The sequence below is a fragment of the Cuculus canorus genome, chromosome 2 (assembly GCF_017976375.1).
Source record: "Cuculus canorus isolate bCucCan1 chromosome 2, bCucCan1.pri, whole genome shotgun sequence".
NCBI lineage: Eukaryota > Metazoa > Chordata > Aves > Cuculiformes > Cuculidae > Cuculus > Cuculus canorus.
In genome coordinates, this window is record NC_071402.1 from 15,364,954 (window position 1) to 15,384,991 (window position 20,038).

The 20,038-nt window shown below is 39.7% G+C and overlaps 1 protein-coding gene across 7 annotated transcripts in view; it reads left to right on the top strand.

Moving 5' to 3' along the window:
* ENPP2 (ectonucleotide pyrophosphatase/phosphodiesterase 2) overlaps positions 1-20,038 on the top strand; it is a 75,005-nt gene that overhangs the window by 24,323 nt on the left and 30,644 nt on the right. For all 7 annotated transcript variants that reach the window (XM_054058766.1, XM_054058765.1, XM_054058762.1 and 4 more), the window contains exons 4-11: positions 357-482; positions 2,476-2,536; positions 3,774-3,871; positions 4,949-5,028; positions 6,260-6,379; positions 14,836-14,891; positions 17,358-17,423; positions 18,102-18,174. In XM_054058766.1, the coding sequence (XP_053914741.1) occupies positions 357-482; positions 2,476-2,536; positions 3,774-3,871; positions 4,949-5,028; positions 6,260-6,379; positions 14,836-14,891; positions 17,358-17,423; positions 18,102-18,174 (680 nt within the window). The remainder of the gene's footprint in view (positions 1-356; positions 483-2,475; positions 2,537-3,773; positions 3,872-4,948; positions 5,029-6,259; positions 6,380-14,835; positions 14,892-17,357; positions 17,424-18,101; positions 18,175-20,038) is intronic.

The window sequence follows — 20,038 nt, forward strand, 5'->3', positions numbered from 1 at the left end:
ACCAGAGTTGTTAGTTTGTGCTTCAGGTCCCACCATTTATCTGTAAAGATCCTTTCTTGTTTTCTCCTTTCCACACTTCTTCTGGCATTCGGGTTGTACAAAGCCTGATGTACAACACCCGAAGGTATCAGAAGCACTTGTAGGCAGGTGGAGAAGCCCCTCTGTACTTGGCAGGACACAGGAGTCGTTTTAGTTTCTGGTTGACTTGCCTACTTCAGAGGATTTGAAATCACTAAAATGTGGCTATAAACTTTGCATCCAACGTTAACGACTAGAGTGTTGCCATTATGGTTTGAGTGAGTACTTTTTGCTTAGATCATAATCTCTCATTCTTGCTTATCTTGTGAATATTTTAGCTCGAGGCTGGGAATGTACCAAAGATCGCTGTGGAGAAACCAGGAATGACGACAATGCTTGTCACTGCTCTGAAGACTGCTTAAGTAGAGGAGATTGTTGTACTAATTACCAAGTCATTTGCAAAGGTACTTCTTTGTGCTTTCTACATCTTATCTTTCCAATCTCGATAAAAAGCAGCCCTGTGAGTAAGGAATTTTCTTCTGAGAGGGAACACAGTCCTTGGGAGGAGGGAAGAATGGGGAATTGCATTTGCAATTTTTTGAGCACTAGTAGAAGTGCCCAAAGTCGTCTGCTTTCTTTATGGTAGAAGGACATTGTCTTTGCCTGTAGAGATGATAGAAGAAGAGGCATAGGTGGATGAAGAGTTTAAAGCAAAACATAGAAGCTTTGTTGGCATTGCAGGGAGAGCAGGGATATCGGATGGTCTTAGAAGGAATGGAGCATTCCTACATGCTATCACTGTCCTCTCCCCAACCCCACCACAAAAGCTCAAACTACTTGGCCTGACACCTGTAGGCTTTGTTTCTTGTGGGAAAGAATACAAGTGCTGTAATTTGCAGATGAGTGGCATGGGCTTCAGGTGACCATGATACCATTCTAGATACACCATGGCTACAGTACAGCCTGCACTGGTTGATGGGCAGAAGGGCTATGAAGGCTTTATTTCCATCTTCTAGCTGATCTTTTGGACCATGCCCTGGCTTGTATAATGTGTCTCCCATCTGGAGCACGTCTTCTGATACTTGGTAATGAGCTCTACATGTTCTCACTTTTGTATCTCAGCTAGTTCTTAATCTTTTTCATTCATTAACTTTACTAGTGGAAGTGCTACAGTTTGAAATTTTATTCTTCCACACTGTTTTGGCCAGCCGCATAAGTTCAGAAAATGATAGTCCAGATCTATACACTGAAAATGGGCTTTTCTTCTTTACGTGAATTTACGTGAATTTTGCTGTTGGGAATCCACACTGAATATGTATCTTCCCGCAAGTCCCCATGGATTACGTTCTTCGCCTTCCCAAAGAAACTTAAGGCTGAGACCACTTAAAAACTGGTATAAATATCCAGCTTTCAATTCTTGCCTTTTTTTTTGTGAGCTCCCACTTATGTGGGTCAAGACAGAGGAATTTGCATGTCTCCAGCTTTAATGTATATAATCTTCGTTTAATTGGCTAATGACAAATTATGTCAATGGCCCTGGCACTCTGACAGGAGTAAGCCTTATGTGAGAACAGTGTTTCCACTTATTCGTGTCTGAGGATAGTGTGTTGAGTGTTTTTATTTTTTTTTCCCCTTGGAAATTGTCCCTCCACCTCCTGTCATGCTCAGTTGGAATTACAGCAGGACACATTTCCTGCAAATCTTTTCTAAGGTGCTTTTTGTTTTGTTCATTTAATTGAACTGCAGCACCTTTGAGTTCAGGAAAGGAGGCTCATTAGCTAATAATTTGTTTTTCTATTGACTTGTGAAAGTGCAAGTCATGAGCCACTCTATAGTCAGCATTCAGCAGTGAAAACATTGGGAAAATAGTTGATTGCATAAAGTAATTTTAACTAATCTAGCTCTGAAAGAGTATGAATGCTTTTTTTTAGCTGTGTCTGAGTCTCACCTGATCCATGAGCTGATCGGCTCTCTAAACCAGCTGGAAACTATTTAGGGTTGTTTTTCTTCCCCAGAATGAATTTTTTTTTTTGGTGTCTTTAGCCAGCTGAATCAGCTCATGGAGACATCAGAGCTGCTGGGGAGAAGGATGGGAATTCACAGCCAGAAGCAGCACTACCTGTTTTTGAAGGATTGAAAATAAAAAACTAAAATAGATGACCAGTGTGCATAAAGCACTACCACTGTCTCCTGTGGTCAAAGAACACTTCTAACTCGAGTTTTAGCAGCTACTCCTACAAGTGCTAGTTTGGATAATCTTATTTAATAGAGTATAACCAGATTATTTATTCAGCTTTGTGAAAGGACCTGCTCATTATTCATGGGAAGTATGACAAGACAGTCCATTAACTGGAGCCAGACTTTAATTTTTTGGATGTTTTCAGTGAAACTTGTAGCTCTGTCCACAATTTTTTTTATTTTTTTTTTGTTAAAACTTCAATGTGACTTTCCTGGTAGGAGAAACCCACTGGGTGGATGATGACTGTGAAGAGATAAAGGCTCCTGAATGTCCAGCTGGGTAAGTGTTTTGCATGCAAGTGCAAAGTCAAATGGAGTAAAGGCCAATGGTCTCTGCCCTGTGCCCCTGAACACTGCGTTTCTGCACTGGCCCTCTCATGCAGGCTGAGTGGCTGTGGGTCACATGCTTTCCTGTGCTTCACCATTTGTACAATTAGGCTGATAATATTGTAACACATTTGCCTGTGACTTGCAGGATGAGTTGTGGTGTATGATATGTAGGCTTGATCTCTTGGTCTTTGATTACTTGCTGATGGGTTTGCCTCCTTCGCTTACAGGGAAGGTAACCAAATTCCTCTGAAGTCAGTGGAAAGGTCTAGGCTTTTCAAATTTCAGTAAAATTTAGGTTGAGCCAAGTGTGAACACAGTTCAAGCCTAAAATCTAATTAGAATTAAATCTAATTATGTACTTTCATTGAGAAAGATAAAACTAAAAGGATTTTTAAATTGCACTGGGTTACAAGGTTGTGTTAGTGACTGATTTGAGCACAAAAATAACACTGAGAAAGTTGGCACTCCTGAAGCCTGTTGGCCCACTATTATCCTTACAGGTAAGAGAGTCTGCTCAGGTGCTGTGCTGGGCTGCAGCTCAGTTTGTGCTATTAAGCTGATAGTTTGGAGAAGGAGGAGCCCCTGCTTCTCTTTGTGACAGGGAAGACTGCTTACGTCTTCAGTAGGTGACTAACATTAAAGGCCCTGTGCGTCTGTCCAGGACATTTCTGTCTGCCTACTGTCAACTCCCAGTAGCAATAGTAAATAAAAATGTAAAGATATAAGATGAAATATTGTCATCTTTATACTGAGGATGAACTCTGCCTCACAGAGCTCCCTCAAAATGTCACATGGACTTTTGTTTGTGGAGAAGACTAGCTATCATGAGACATGTGGTTTTTAACAACAGATTGTATGCTAGGGTGGGTACTCATGCATACTGTTTTTTTCCCCTTGTCTGCCTCCTTCTGTAAGCACTTGCCTTTTTGGGCTATATGCTTTTAGCTGCTCAGGGAAGATGTCTTTTATGTTGGAGCTCAACTGTTTCACTGACTGAGGCAACGCTGGATGTTACTAAGTGTAAAGATTATCAGTTTGTGCTGATCTGTTAAGTTAGCAAAAAAAATTAGACATATAGCATTTGCAGTAACTGTACTTTGGATTCCCTGGAGTCTCTGTGAGCAAGTGGAAATAAACCCCAAAATTTTTTAAATGCTTCCTTACACTCCTGCTGCTTTTGCTTTTAGTTTTGTTCGTCCTCCTTTGATCATCTTCTCTGTTGATGGTTTCCGTGCATCATATATGAAGAAAGGGAACAAGGTCATGCCCAATATTGAAAAGCTGAGTAAGTACATGTGTTTTCTTACAATAAATGGAAGACCACCTCTTGCAGCCTGGTTGTTTTCATTGTTCATTGAGCAACAGCAGTCAGCATGGAGCTGGTGGGTAGAAGGGCTGTGCCAAACACAGCGTTCCTTTGACTGAACGATCTATTTTTTTTTTTTCCCTTGAAAGTGCAGTGGAAAAGTCCCCTTTGGTTTAGATGGTATCAATTGGGTGGCTTGAAAGCACCCTGTCTAAAGCAGTGCACAGCAATCAGACTGAGGAGAGAGCTGCTGCTTTGAGAAGTGCTGCTCAGAGCTGGTGACCTTCATATGGTTTTGTCAGCAAAAAAATGCATCTTTAGTACATATGTGTTATGCAATCTTATAGACTAGTTAGGAGCTGCCAACAAAATTTTCCACTTGATTCAGAAATGTTAAAGATACGGGTAAGTGGATGCAGGAGCTGTGGTGAATGTGCAGTGCCTGGCTGGGGACATGCCTCAGCCACAAACAGCCCCGCACTGGCCTGGGGGGAGCTGGTACCCACCTGGCTTTGTGGACTACTGGATGCAATGTATGCTTGAGTTTCTAAGTACAGCCTGGTGTTTTGTGTGTGTGCCCATATCCTTGAAAGGTGGGGTTTGTTCATTCTGCCCCCACCCCTTTGTTTGTGCTGGCTATGGTATTTGTGTAGCCATCTGGAGACCTGTGGCCAAAGCCCATTGTGAAACTGCAGCTTTAGTATATTTGTTGCTTAAAATCAGCCTGTGTTTTCTCATGTTGTTTTACTTAGCAAGACACTTAAAGGACTCTGGAAGGAGGCTAGCCCAGAAGAAAAGTGTCTGTGGAAGTTTAGCTGGTTCTGTAGTTCTCTGGCTGCATTATTGCAGGTGTTTATTGTGAAGTACAAAGAGTGTGTAAGTGGATTTACTACAGTCTCACAGACCTGCCAGTGTTAAGCAGCAGAGTGTTCATTTAAATCAGTTACAATTTAACCAATCTCTGCAGCATTTTGAGTCACAGCAAATGCCTCTGTTTTTGTTTTCTATTTCCAAGTGCTTCACTCCTGATATTTGCATTCCTTATTGATTTTTCAGGATCTTGTGGAACACATTCTCCTTACATGAGACCTGTCTACCCTACAAAAACCTTCCCCAACTTGTACACGCTTGCTACTGTAAGTCCTTGAGAAGAAATTTTTGATGATAAAATGTTCCATTGCAGTAGAAAAGTGGCCTGTGGGAAGATTTTTTTTTTTTTCAAAACAAACCTGCTTTGCTCTCTTTCTTTCTGGCCTTCAGTTATGTTAAGTATTTTCTTCGGTATTTTGAAGTTCTGAGATAAAGCTTGTCTCACCATTATACACTGTGTTTCAGCTTTCCCGTGCCTTCTTATGCTTATTTTTGCAGTTATTTGTACTACTGTGTAATTACCGGTCACAGTTTCTTAGAGGGGGGGGGTGGGGGGGAGTTGGGGGCAGGGAACCACCCTTGAAATCCTACCCAGAATACAACCAGCAGTTGTTCCTTCATGGGAACAGCTGAAGGCAGTGCGGATGACTTAGCAGCTGACTTAAAATTTACAGCTGCTGAGTTACTGGATGCTGCGTTGGCCCTGTGGTAAATGGAACCATCACTTTGGCACTCTGGTGGCACGGCTGGCGGCCAGGCTGTCCTCACCCTGGGCTGCAAATGCTCCTGTCTGATGGTGACAGTACTCCCAAAGCTGAGCTAAGGGACTTCCTTACCTGCAGCTACATTTTTAATCCCTTCCTTTTCTTTCCTGCAGCGTCTGCACAAATGTTAAGTGGCAAGAGAAAGGAGGGGATGGAGACATGAGTAGCTGGGGATGGGAGAGAGTCAAGAGAAAGGGCAAAGAGCAGAAACATCCTCCTTTGCCTTTACTGCTGGACAAATTGTGATATAAGGCCATGGCTTTGGGTGACTTGCCTTGTTGTTTTTTTTTCTTGGAAGTAACTCTTATCTCACAGAGGCTCTGGTGAAGATAAAATATTGTAAAATGGAAATTCTGAGTGTTACTCCTGCAACCAGAGTGAATTACTGTTTCCAGAAAGGGTATTCATGAAGAGGAACTGAAAGTTCCAATTAATCTTCTTTTCATATTTTTTTGCTTAATTTAGATGCTTTCTAAATTCGAAGCAGTTTGAAAATACTTTGAAGTATAAAGTAAAAGGCATTTTCGTGCTTTTTGTCACAATTCAACCATCTCCTACTGCTTTCATTACTACAGCCAGTTTTAAATGTGCTTATCTTAAAGTTACAACCTTTTCTGGTGTGCAGTTACTAAGGTACCTATTTTATAATAACTTAGTGGTATTTGCAGATAGCAGTGAAGAACTGCATTTGTGTGCATTAGGGTTTTACTAATTAATCTACTTCTTCACAAAGGGACTCTATCCTGAATCACATGGAATCGTTGGCAATTCGATGTATGACCCAGTGTTTGATGCCAGCTTCAGTCTTCGAGGGCGAGAGAAATTCAATCACAGATGGTGGGGAGGTCAACCAGTAAGTTTCAGATTCCCTTCCCCTCCTTTCCTCCTCCCTCTACTCCCCTCCCTCTGTGCTGTGGAACATAGCCAATAATAATAATTAAAAAAATACATCTGTGAACAATTTGTACCTAATCTCCCCCCTGTCTGGCCTTGTGTCTATCAATTTAATGTAACATTTTGAGTTGGCTTTTGCTTTTCAGCATAATAAAGCCATTGATTATGGAAAGGTGCTTGCATTGATAAGTATAAATTAGATGTGGCTAGGAAAAAACCCTCGCTTAGGCAGCAGTTTAACACGAATTACTATATTTTCATCACTGTGGCATAATGTTTCCTTTTCATTATGGGTTTCTCAGGTTTTCATCCTAGTAATGTTCTTGTGGCAGTTTTAGTATTAATGTTCTGTCAGAGTAGCATAGCACAACTTCATAATTATTATTTGTTAAGTGCACAAGCGATCACTGTTACCTGACTTGCTGCTGAGGCTGTAGAAGTTTGCGAGTTAATTTCTGCTTTGAGCACAGCAGCAGTGGCTGAACTAGGTCCTCTCTCTTAGATTAGTGTTGGACTTCGTGGTTTCTCTACCTCTGAATCCTTATTCTGGGCAAGGAAATAGCCTCCTTCAAAGTATTCTGTGTTACTGCAGCTAAGAAGGTCCCTTGGTTCTGCTGCACTTATCCCAGCTGTTGCGTGCTGTGGTGGCTTCTTTTACCAGCAAAAGTGGATTTGAATTAAACTAAGATTTTTTTACATGCAAACAGCCAAGATGTATGTACATTTCATTGCACTAATTGCTTAGGGAGCTCTAGTTTAAAAGCCTTCTGACCAGTTAACCCCATGAGAGAGTGAGGTGATAGAAGTGGGGAAATCAGAAGGTGTTTAGGAACACCATAATCTGTCATTGCTGTTTGCTGAAGTGGTCAGTGACTTCCCCCAAATCTCTTAAGACAGAAATATCCCAAGAGACTGAAGGAAATTACTCAGATGGTTTTAGGCTTAGCAAGTGTGTTACTTGTCTGCATGTGGTTCTAGTTTGCAACAAATGCGAGACAAGACAATTTAGAGCTGCAGGCAGGTGTGTGATGAGCACGTGTCTTGCTGTAGCTGAGCCAGAATGAGGTATTTGTGCTGTTCTAAAATCTATCAGCGTAACAGCGAGTGTAGTCACTCCCTCACCCAGCTATGACCCGGGTTAGCTTTTTGGCATGGATTGTGTGGAGAGGAGAGGGTGAGGCATGTGCCTAGCTATTATCTTTCTGGATGTGAGCAGAGAGGCAGGGTTAAAACCAGGAGCAGCGAAAGGGTGGCAGTGGGTAACCTCTTCCATCTTGGCTTCTGTCAGAGCCACACAGCTAACAAGCCTTGCCTGCTGCAGCCTGGCATTGAGCTCACAGAAGATACTGTGGCTCAGGCTGTGTGACAACTTGCTAATCGGATGTAATTTAATTCTGCATTGCAAATTTAATTGTGCATCCTACCTTAATCACAATTAGGTAGGAGTTATTGTGGAACTAACTACTGGGGATTGTACAAATGTCTCTATTTTTATAAACTAGGATATTTTTAAAGTACAATACAAGTCTATAAATACTTCGTCACCTGCTGTGTTGAGTGGAGAATATTGGTAAATCCCCACCCATTCATTAGAAACACTTATGCTGCTCCAGAGAATAAACTTTTCTTCTGTATTGTAAACAAGAGTCATGAAAAATGTCAGCTGAGAAGAGTTCAAGAAAGTTATGCAACAACAGATGACCATATGCTGGATTAAATCCTCAGAGGATGGGGGGATTGTTGCATACACAAGTAAGGATGATAAAATAAACCAGCTGATCTGAAGAAGTGTTAAAAAGGAAAAACACAAATAATGTAATAAGCTGGAAATACCTTTGTAGAACTGGAAGCAAATGCATAGAGGAAGGGCTGTAATTCAGTCCCCATACTTAATATGAGGGAAACCTGTAAGTTTGGCACACCTCGTAGTGTGGCCACAGTAACTCCTTTTAATAATTCTTGAAATAACACATAGACACAAACTGCCAAAAATAGTTGGGTATTGAAAGACTAGACAGTAGAATTAAGGGAGAAGGAAGTGAAACCTGATCTACATATCACAAAATTCTTGTCTGTCATATCACAAATTCATCTGATTCTGTTTAGGTCTTGAGTCTCAAACTGGAGTACTCAAACAGCTTCAGAGGTGTACTTGGCTTGCACAGAATTGGTATTTATCGTGTTTCTGCCTATGAAGGCAGAAAAGGCGTCTGGGGCCACCAGTCCTGTATTATGGCTAAAACTGTCTAGAAAAGAATGTAATTTAATGTTAATAATTTCTGAAGTGCTTTCTTGCTCCTGGAAACTGGTTTTGTTAAAATGTGGGGGCTTTGATGTGTTTTGTGCCTTTTTTTTTTAATTACTTGTTCTAATACTCAGCATTTACTGGGAAACAGCCAGATTACCATGGATGTCAATGGGATTTGGCAGATGAGTAGCTGAATGTTCCTACACTAGGAGTTATGAGAATTTAATTTTAAGAGCATTAGGAAAAGGCGAAGGGGGGAAAAGGTAGCTTGGAACTGTTTTGAGGTGCTCTAGTTGTTTGTGGGACTTCCTGCAAGCCAGTCTTTTCATTTAGTATATAACTTTGATTTATTATATAGGCTTAAAACTGCCTTGTTTTCAAAACAAAAGTGTTTGATACAAAACAGCTGCAAAACCACTCCTCTTAATGCTACACCATCTCACAGAAATGGTGAGCGTCAGGGCTCATGCTCTCAAGGGGGAAACTAAGATTGCTGCTCGTTTTTCATGTCATTGAGATTCTATTTTCATCCTGAGTAACTTTAAGCACTAAATTAGGTCCCAGCTGCCTTTGGCTTCAGTAAAACAGTAGTTTTCCATGCCTTGATTTGAGGTAGTGAGCTTAAGCTTACACTACAGACAATACATTGCCTTTTTCAGTAATTTTAATGATCCTTAGAAATAATCCATTAGCTTCTTGAAATCAGAAGATGATAGATATAAAATTGCCGGTCTGTGGTTAATGGGGACACAAAGGCTTCTTCAGCTTGGACCTGAGTTTGGCTCCAAAGCCTCTCTCTTCAGAAATATCTTAGTTATGAAAGTATTGAAGGTTGTTTAGGACACCTTGTATGAAGCTTTATTTTCACTATTAACCTTTTAAAGAGAATATAGCCCTCAAAAAGGGCTCAGCTTGAGATGCCGAGATACTCCTTCAAAAGGGCTGTGATATTCTTAGATAAGTAGCAGCATGTCGTGAAGCTGTCTTTACAGTCTGCAAGGTATGCCTGTAGACACTAAGCATCATTGCTGCACATCTGAACTGAATATTAAAATTTCATGTTCTAGATCACTGTTTGGGATAAAACCATTTTGCTCTCCTGTTTGTTGGAATTTTGTTGGTTTTAACTATTTAACAGCTACAGAAAACTTATTTTTGTTTTCTTGCTTAGTCTGCCTGAGCATTGGCAGGATAGTTACGTCTGAGGTGCTCAGGCTCTGCAAAAAGCTGCCATTTGCCTTTTAGTCCTGAACACAGCTTCAAATCACTTTCTTGATTGGTGGAGGAAGCAGGAGGCATATCTATAACTGTCTCTTTAAGTATTTTTCTTCTAGCTTGAGCCATGAACAAGCAACAGGGCTCTTGGAATCCGTCTCATTATTTAGTAAGCTTCTTGTACCCAAATATTCCGTCCGGGCAAGAAGGCAATGTTCAGTTGTCAATGCTGTGAGATCGTTTGAGTCCTGCTAAAGAGGAAGGAGTGTGGAAGTATTTGCACTGATCTTGTATGTGTTTCTTCACCTTGGAAATGCTGTGATTTCCCCCTTCCCACTTTTGCCTGGACGTGGAAGATATTTTCCATTTGTGCATTACCAACTCTCTGCCACAGTGAGTGCATGTGCTTCCTCTGCTCCTGCCGGGGAAACTCCTTCCCTGGCTGGCAAGCAGGAGGCATGTTTGTACAACTTGCCAGACTTCAGAGCCACCCAGGGCCGAACTTCAGAGCTGTCCCGCTCATCAGCCCTGACCTGAGATGTGCCACTGCCAGTCCTTTCATGATGCATCAGATATGGGGTAGCCTTTGCAAAGTTATGGGCTCTTATTCATTCACGGAAGATTAGAAGTAGGGAGGTACCTCACTTTGTGTGCAGGTTTTCGAAGAATTCAACTGCTGTCTTGAATAACTCTGTATGTGGCATCTGCAGAAACGTTTGTAGCAGTCAGAAGAAAGGAGAACTTGGGACTTACATATTCCATATGGCATTGCCACAAACTATTGCTAGCCTGTCTATTTTTATCCATAAATGAAGGAGAATTGAGTCATTCAACGCAGAGGGTATAAAAATGATAGTATTTTAACTTGCAGGATATGTTTCATATACATCTAGAAAAGTATGTATATTATTCCTAGGGATATTTGCCAGTGTACTGAGGTTGAATCTGTGGGTCTGTGATTTAACAGGTCTTTCTATATTGGGAAAGTCAGATATTCTCCAATTTCTGTGACATGGTGTGAAGATGGAGTAGTTAATCTTTGCTTTTTTTTTTTTTAATATTTATTCAGAAATATGGGCTTTATATATCTTGTAATATAATAAGGCTTGTCACATATACAAACCAGGAAGGCACATCTGACATAGTTAAAGGGCTGACTATAAAATTCTAACATATTAACAGTTAAAGCCAATGTATTTACATATGGCAAATAAATTACATAAGCTCACAAATGGTACTGACCTTGCAACACCTAACATAGCAAACTTGATGATAAGTCACCTGAACAGATGTGACCAGCCCTAGATCGCATATAATGCATTGCATTTACATGCTCAGTACTGGAACATCTAGGATTAATTAACTTCAAGACTGGGCCTCTAACCAATAGAGAGGAAATGGAACAATAACACTTATTCCCTTCTTAATTTCCTTTGGTTTGGATGGACAAGTTTCAGAAGGCATCAGCTAACTTTTTTATGTTGTGTTGGAGTGACTGACAGTGTAGACTCATGTTAGACTTCAGGAAGCTCAACTTGTAGTCTGCCTTGAAAGGCAATGAATTGGAAATTTGAAGACGGTGAGAGATGTTCACTGGGGACTAGGCTGCAGTGACGGTTTGCCATGCTTTTCTGCTAGAGTTACTATCCTATATCTGTGAGTAGTAAGGTGACGTGCATACTCCTATGAGTTGTACCAGTCTGTTGTCTAATTTTGCCTAGCTAGTAGAGAGTCTGGCTAACCAAGGGCACTTCCGTTAGACATTGCTACCTCTAGATTAATCAGCAGTAACTGTCAGAACTCTAAAACACTAGAAATTTGATTTAAAGGTTGTGCAATGCAGATAGTAATCATTCCACGTAGATGACTGCTGCTTCTCTGCGTGCTTAAAGATGTGTTTGTGAATGTATTGTTATGAGTAGCAGCTTTAGGTATGATGTTGAATAGTGTTGAAGGCTTTTTATTGGTCTGGGATGCCTTTGGACTGCTCTCCCTTTACTTTTCACTTAGGAGTGTACTTGCTTGAATTACTCCTGATTCCAAAAGGTGTTCATGCTGTTTTCACATGGTACTCATGAACCACTGTGCTTGACAGGAATGAAAAAATAGCTTTCTTGCAGGCATGTTGGGTACTTCGGAAATGTGTGTAGGACCTAATTATTCATCTGTCAAGAAAACTACTGTTTTGTTTGCTTGGCCAGTGGGAGGGTGCTTTTGGCAGATGCTTAAAATAGCTGCCTTAAATAGACAGGGTCATGGGGGTTTTCAGAAGTTTTAACCGTCAGGAGCAGCACATGTTGGTTTCAGCTGCTGAGGGTGGAACTTGGCTGGGCTGATTTGACCAACTAGGCTGACTGGACCACTTGGATCTGTGCAGGCCAAAGCACTGGAAAGTCAAACCAGAGTTAACAGATGTTAAAATCAAAATACTGAATTCCCTGGACTTAGTTTGTTGGTACCTTCCCAAAGATATCTGCAGAATTATTTAAACTTTGCAGGAACACAAACACTTTCAAAGAAAAATAAATTTGCTGCAGCTCTGTAGGGACAATGGTTTTCCGAGTACAGCAAGACCAAAGTGCATAACAGCAGTGGAGCTGACACTCCTCGTGCTTAATTTGTATTTGACCTCTTTTTTTTTTTTCTCTGCCACGATGGGATTCTACTCTAGGAGTAAATCTGTAATGCGCAGAAAAATGTAATTGCTTTACGTGTGAGCCCTTTTTCACCTGGGAAGCCCATGAACCACTGATAAAGATATAGAGAATAGCTCCTGCCTTAGTTAGGCACAGGGTTCAGGCTGAAGTTCTATACCCTGTGCTGATTTATATGACACAAATGAGCTTGTGGGTGCATCCTTGCATTGTGGTAAATTCTTTAACTGTAGCATATTCACTCAGTGCGTGATCAGTGGATTCCAGGCACAATTCCTCATATTTCCTGTTACCTGCATCCTTCTGCCTGCCCCATCCTGTCAGAGCTAGTATTCTGTGAACATTTGAAAACAATATTCCTGTTATTCAGCAATTCAAAATCAAATTTCAATATGAATTAAAAAAAGTTTTTTTTTTTTTGGTTGGAATTTACTTTTTAACATCATCTTGTGGTAGTTGTCACCATGCAAATCTAAGTGCTGGTGGAAGGCTGGAGCTACAGAGGCTGGGGGAGATGCCTGGGGGACTCCCCATTTGATGGCACTTTAAGCATAGATTAATATGAGCCAACCCCGAAATTGGACTCTTCATTTTTCACCTGAAAACAGAGAAAGTCGGGCTGCAGGTCCGTGCCCATTCTGTTCCCGCTCTTGTTGCGTTTACTTAGTAAAACACCATTTCTAGAATTGTCATAGATGTATTCTTTCCTGGAAAAGAAGATACGTTACAAAAAACCTAGAAGACAATTAAAGCAAATGTTCTTTTATAGCTGTTATTTTAATTTAACTGGATTGACTCCAGTAAGATTTTGAAGAGTAGAAAATGAGAGGTAAGTTAGCGGTTGTGTCCAGGATGCTACAAAGGCAAAGATGACAAATTTTCCCATAAATAAAGACAATATCCACATTTAATTGCAGTTGCGTTAGTGTGCAAATGATCCTCAGTCAGACTGCCAAATTAATTTCAATTAAGACTGATGCATGAATATTTCAGGCATGACATTTGGTTAATGGATGACCAGATGACAGTTTGAGTGCTTGCTTGAGCAAGGCAGAGGGGTATTGAATGAATTTTCAAAAAATTGATTTAAAGTAAAGCAAAGATTTTTCAGTTAAGTAAGGGAACTATGTTTGGGCTTAACTGTTTGTGAAATGGATAAAGTGCTGTATGCATAAATAATGGGAAGAAATAATCTAGTTGTATGGCCTTCAAGGTATTGCCACTTTTGAAATGAGTTTTGAGATAATTTGGATGGCTCCTTGCAAGAGAAATTTATGCTTTGATACTAACCTTGATTGTTGGTCCTTGCTGATGTTTGGTCATTCTTTTTCCCCTGTGTTGTGTAGATATTCACAGAATAGAAAAGAGAAAGAGGGTGAAGGAAGAGAGAGAAGGGCAATGAGGATAACCAGGGCTATGGTATGACCTTCGTTAAAGGAAGATCAAACAAACCAAGGCTACTCTTTCTCAAAAAGGAATACTAGAGGGGATTATCATCAATATTGTATGTAAGTGGGAAGAGCAGGAGTTGATTACCTGTTTTCAAAGTATGAGAACAGTACTGTAACCTCAGTGAAACTGGCAAGTTTAAACCAAACAAAAATAAAAAATACACTCAAGAAATGTGCAACTACATTATAGAACTTTATACTACAAACTGATTTACGGTTGGAAAAAATATATGGGCATTGAAGGCTGAAGAAAAGATCTGAAAAATTCATGGAGATTGTTTCCACCATTTCCATCAGTCACTCTGGGTGAGCTTAAGCAGTTCTTAAGCAGTTACGGAGGAAAGTATCCCTCCTCGCTTGCTGTCATTATACTCCTGCTCACTCATCTGCATCCTTTTTTGGGTACTCTTTTCTGACACATCCTCTATTGATGGGTACTGATGGTAGAATACGGGGAAAGAGGGACATTTTCTACGAGCACTGAGTAATAAGCAGTGTTCTTTTCTAACTGAATACCCTCCAAAACGTGAACACTAAAAGATTCAGGTGAGTAATAGCTGTTTATAGAAAATTACATGGACTATTGGAGAAATTCCTGGCTGTGAATCTTAATGCTTTGCATTAAAAGCAACACAGAGGTTTAGGAGTGAAAGTCTACAGCACAGCAATTGATCTCCTGGTATGCAATTTGCATAGGTTTGTCACTCCATGTGTTCGAATTGGGGACACAGTTTTTAGCCTTCTAGGCTCAGGGTAAAATAATGTCTCTTGAAAACATTTTCTTTTGATTTCAGAGGGTCATTAAAGATCTGAACACAGTCTAATCCTCTTATATTTTCCTCATTAGATTTGGATTACTGCAGCCAAGCAAGGAGTGAAAGCTGGCACGTTCTTCTGGTCTGTGTAAGTGCCCTCTGTTTTCTGGAGATTTTTAACTAATTTAGAATTAATTTGATGCAAGCTTTTATTGTTTTCCTTACTCTTAAGCGTTCGGTATCTTGGAGATGGTACTTGAAATCCTCCCTTATTTCATTCGTGCAGTGTTTCTGATAACTAAAGCTGATGCTGCTGTTTCTGCTTTGAAGTTTATATACTGATTTTTAGCCCTTGTCTGAAGAAAGACACGTAACTATGTAAAAAAGTTACTTTCTTTCATTTCATAGTGTGTTGGTTTGCCTCAGCATTGCTAGCTGTGTTTCTTGATCCTCTGAGTGTTTGTGGAAGACTCACTCTCTATTGCCCTTGTATGTCAGCTAACAACAGCCTAATTGACTCAAAACTCTGACTTGTTAGTTTTACAATCCAATCTGACCTTCGACTAAGATATTCAGCTTCCCTTTCCTAAAAGACAGCCTTGAGGATCTTTGCTCTTTATTCTTTTGTTTAATGGTTGCAAATTATTTTCCCTTTTCCCAAATGAGTCTTATCTTCCCAGCTGAAAATGAATGAATTTTGATAATTTCTGTGGAATTCATATGGATCAATGTCTCTATTTCATTTTAGTGGCAGGATTGCAGGGACAAAGAAAATAGGCAAACTGTCAGGGCTGAAGTACTAAAGGGGTTTGCCTATTTTTTGATTCTATTAGGAATAATACTTTTTGCTAAATATCATATAGCATATGATATTAAATAATAAAATGTTCCATGTACAAAACTGATGATAGGTTTAGGCTTGCAAGGTGGTTATCTGACAGAGCTCCAATATGGTGTGCTACAAAACAAAGAAATCAATGTGATTCCTGAGCTTTATAACACATAGTCACCATAAACACCCTGACCAATGCATGCTTTGGGATATAGAATGTTATAGAAGCTAACAAAGGATATGTCATATTACTGACAACAGTAAAGGAGTGAGACAGCCACTTTATGTATGAATGAATTTATATGAATTAAAACTGTGTTATTTAATTTGGGACACAACGGTTTTTGGGAGAATCTTCAGCCAAAGTTTGTTTAGGAAGTGTTAAAAAGATCTTAGTCACAAATGGCTTAATTGAAATAAAGTTTTTTTCGTATTGCACAATTAATAAAAAAATTAAAACCGGGCGATACCCAAGATTGTTACTTCACTTTATAATATTGCCTTGTTTGCAAAATTTAGCATAAATTCTCATTTTTATGGTTGTTTTATAACCGAAAGTTCTCTAGGTAGTTGGAGACTAAGGACTGTTGTTCTATAAAACATTAAAAACTGACTTATTTCAAAATGGTTGTTGGGATCTCTTTCTCTGTCAGATGTTTCCAAAGAGTGAAGTCGAAGGCAGTTTTTTTGATTTCTGCCTTGGGATTCTGCTATTTATTTCATGGAATCTGGACTGACTACGCCGTTGTATTAAAATAACTGCATGGTCACTGACCTGCAGAGCTTTCCTAAGATGAGCTCTTTGGAACTTTAAAAGCTTTTTATAAAGTTAGTCATTCTCATAGCATGAACTTGGCCTCAGCAGCCAAGTCAGAAGTCTTAGGACACAAACACTGAAACAGGATGAGTCTGCTCTGCAGAATGAGAAGTATTCAAAGTTGTGCAAGTTACCATGCTGATAGCCTGGTGCTTTGATTTACACCAGCCTAGCCCTCAGTTTGGTTACTGTTACATCAATAGAAGCTTTTCCAGTGTCCTCAAGACTGCCAGAGCAGGGTGGTTGTTTAAACCTGTACTGATGTGAGCAATTTAATGATTTTTTTACTCATGCCAGGTATCCAATGGCAGCACCATTGTGCATAAAAAAAAGTTCTTGGGGGTTAAAGCTACCAGAATGGATCTTTCTTCATTTCTGTTTAGAATAGTTAGATTTACTGCCTTGAGTGCTGACTTCAGTTACAAACTTTTAATAATCTTTCATTTGGCGTATGTGAGCATCCAGGAGATCTGAAGCAATTTGGTTTGCAAAATAAGAATCAGTATCAAGCAGGAAAGACACAGCATATTAGAAGCAAATGATCTCCCTCCCCACCCATCTGAAAGGAGGTTGTAGTGAGGCAGGTGTTGGTCTCTTCTCCCAAGTGATAAGACAAGAGGAAATGGCCTCCAGTTGTGCAAGCAGAGGTTTAGATTGAATGTTAGGAAAATTTTCTTCGCCAAAAGGGTTGTCAAGCATTGAGACAAGCTGCGCAGGTAAGTAGTTGAGTCACCATCCCTGGAGATATATAAGAGATGTGTAGATGTGGTGTTTAGGGCTGTCATTGTTTAGTGGTGGACTTGGCAGTGTTAGGTTTAGAGTTGGACTTGATCTTAAAGGTGTCCTCCAACATAAATGATTCTATGATGGATTTTAATCATGTTAGAATCGGTTCTTAGCAAGGTTGCACTGGTGCTTTTTGTATTCTGTGATAACAAGATATATTTTTGTATTTTGTGGTTTAGTGTCATCCCCCATGAACGCAGAATATTGACAATACTGCAGTGGCTAACTCTTCCAGACAATGAAAGGTAATTCTGTTATTGTCATCTGCTGTTGGATAACTGTTAATTGTAAAAATATTTCTTGTTGGTTACATGCTATCACTGATTTAAGGATTCTTTGGGGTTTGTGCGTGTTTGGGGTTTCTTGTTTTGTTTTGGTTTGGTTTTTATGTCCTCTTTTAAGCCATCAGCATTTTGATTCTTCTCAATACATGCATGGTATGAATTTATTTCTTATCAAGAAGTATTTTATTACGTGGATTAATTTGGATTGTTCTTAATCCTGCTGAGTCTGATATGGTTTAACAACCTTACAGGCAATGATGATTGCAGAACTGGACCCTGAGGACTGGGAAAATGTTAAGATTTTAATTAGGAGTATTTTTTAGTACACAAGCTCCCACATGCTGCTGGCTGCAAAGCTCAGGTGAACTGCTTTGTGCTCTCTCCTACAAGACTTAGAAAGAACATGTGTTGTCAGATGGTACCCCATGTGCCTCCCTGCATGTGTTCTTGGATTTAATAAAACTGTAGAACAACTAATTGCTTAATCACACCATGGAAACATATGACTGAGAAACAATTCTTTTTCCATAAAGCCAACTCTCACTGGAAGGTTGACTTGATTTTTACTTGACCTAACAGGCCTAGGGTTTTTTTGTTATTGAAGGAAAGCTGTTCTGAACAAGACTTTCTTTCTTTCAGGCCTTACGTTTATGCATTTTACTCTGAGCAACCAGATGCTGCTGGCCACAGATATGGTCCTTTCAACTCGGAGGTTAGTACAGATTTCCCTCTGCAGAAAGAGCATGTGTGTCAAATAAAGTTTTTGAATAACTGCCACTGCTCAGGAGTAACTTTTTTTAGCAATTTTTTTTTTCTTCCATTTCTGCGGTATGCTTCTCCTCTGCCAGAGAAAGCGAAGTTATTGTCTGAAGGATTTATTGTGTGTTACTCAACTCTGAGAGAGGAAACTGCCTGTGTCTTTCAGGAAGATACTTCGCTGTGTGACATGATAATGCAAATGGAAAGATTAATTTGGCACAGACAGGAGTATATTGGGGTGCAACAGCGCAATTTAACTTTCCTCTAACAATTTATCCTTCTTAAAAGTAATAAAAATGTAATGCAAAAAATATTGAGGAAAAATGCAGAGAAGAAAAAGCTTTCTTTAAAGTTGACAGTCTACAGTAGCCAAAGTAATTCCAGTCTGTCATAAACTGTAAAAAGCTGCTATTTCCAGTTTCATATAGGCTCTACAGGGATTCAGAAAGCTTTGCCAGCACTGTTCCCTCAGGACCAGACTGTTGAGTTTGGAAAAAATTTTGAAGCACCGTAAGTTGTTTTAATGAAAAATTAGTTGCAAAACACTACAATGGTTTAACCCCTTGTTTGAGCTTTGAGTAGCTGTCTGGGCCTGATGAATACTGCGTCCCTGCCAACACTGTCCAGGTGATGAGAACTTAGTGACTATGCATTTGTGTGGGATTTGTGGGGAGGGAAAATAAATTCTGCACCCAAATATGCTACTACTTTGGGTGGCTGGAATCTGGTGTCTCTGATGACATCTGGCAAAGGTTGCCTAGATTCAGTTTACATGTATAGTTGCATATTGCCATCACAAGACTTTAGTTTTTATACATGCTTTTTAAAGGGCAAAAAAAAATGTTTGCAAATCTGCAGAATAGAGTAATGTCCTTTGGAAGGTAATACAAATCTCTCTGAGCATCGAAGGACCCAGCAGTAGTTCCTTACCTGTGTATTATACATCTAATAGCTGTTCCCTACTGGAGACAAGAGCAAAGAGAAGCAGCATTAATTTTTTTTTAATATCTTTTAATTATTTGGGGCGTTTAAGCAAGTTTGTAGTGGTTATGAAATTGCTGTGGGTGGCATCACTGTTGGAGCAGTTTTGAGCCATGGTCCCGGAGCCACAAGTGTGTGGGACTATTCCAAACCAGCACTGACACACAGTGCTAGACAGGAAGTAGTAGTACCTTTTCTGGATAAGTGGGGGTTAAAGTCTGCCAACACTCTTGCTAAATTGATAGGCATTGATAAGTCTCCATGTTTTCATTTGGCTCAGAACCAGAGAAATGTCCGACTCAGTTAAGCAAGGTGTCAGTAATAAGAGGTCTCTCATACAAGAATGTGTTACTTGACAATGCTTAATGTTACTCTTATTGAAGTGTTACAAATGTGTTGCTTATGACTGACAACTCTAATTTTATTTACCTGTAGACAATCAATTCCTTCTGAACAGAATTGTGGGGCTCTTTCCATGGACTCAAAAGAGAATATGAAGATGATGATATTACATTTGTTCTTTAGATTGTAGTCTTTAACAAGCCATTTTAGCATCCAATGTGGGAATCTAGTTTCAGGTTAATTATCAGTGTCTGAAAAGTGAAGTGTAATAGTATCATCATAGGAGAAGTCATTATAAAAGAGAAAAACCCACAAAGATTCTTACTATTTGGATGTTCTTCTGGATGGTTACCTGAAAGTTGACATCTAATTGCAAGGCAGAGCTTTGAGTCTTAAAAAGTGTCGCTAAATAGATTCTGAAAGTTTTACAAGTAAATTAATTTATGCCATTTTTGTTAAACACAAGACTAGCATGAAGTAGATTTTTAGCAAAT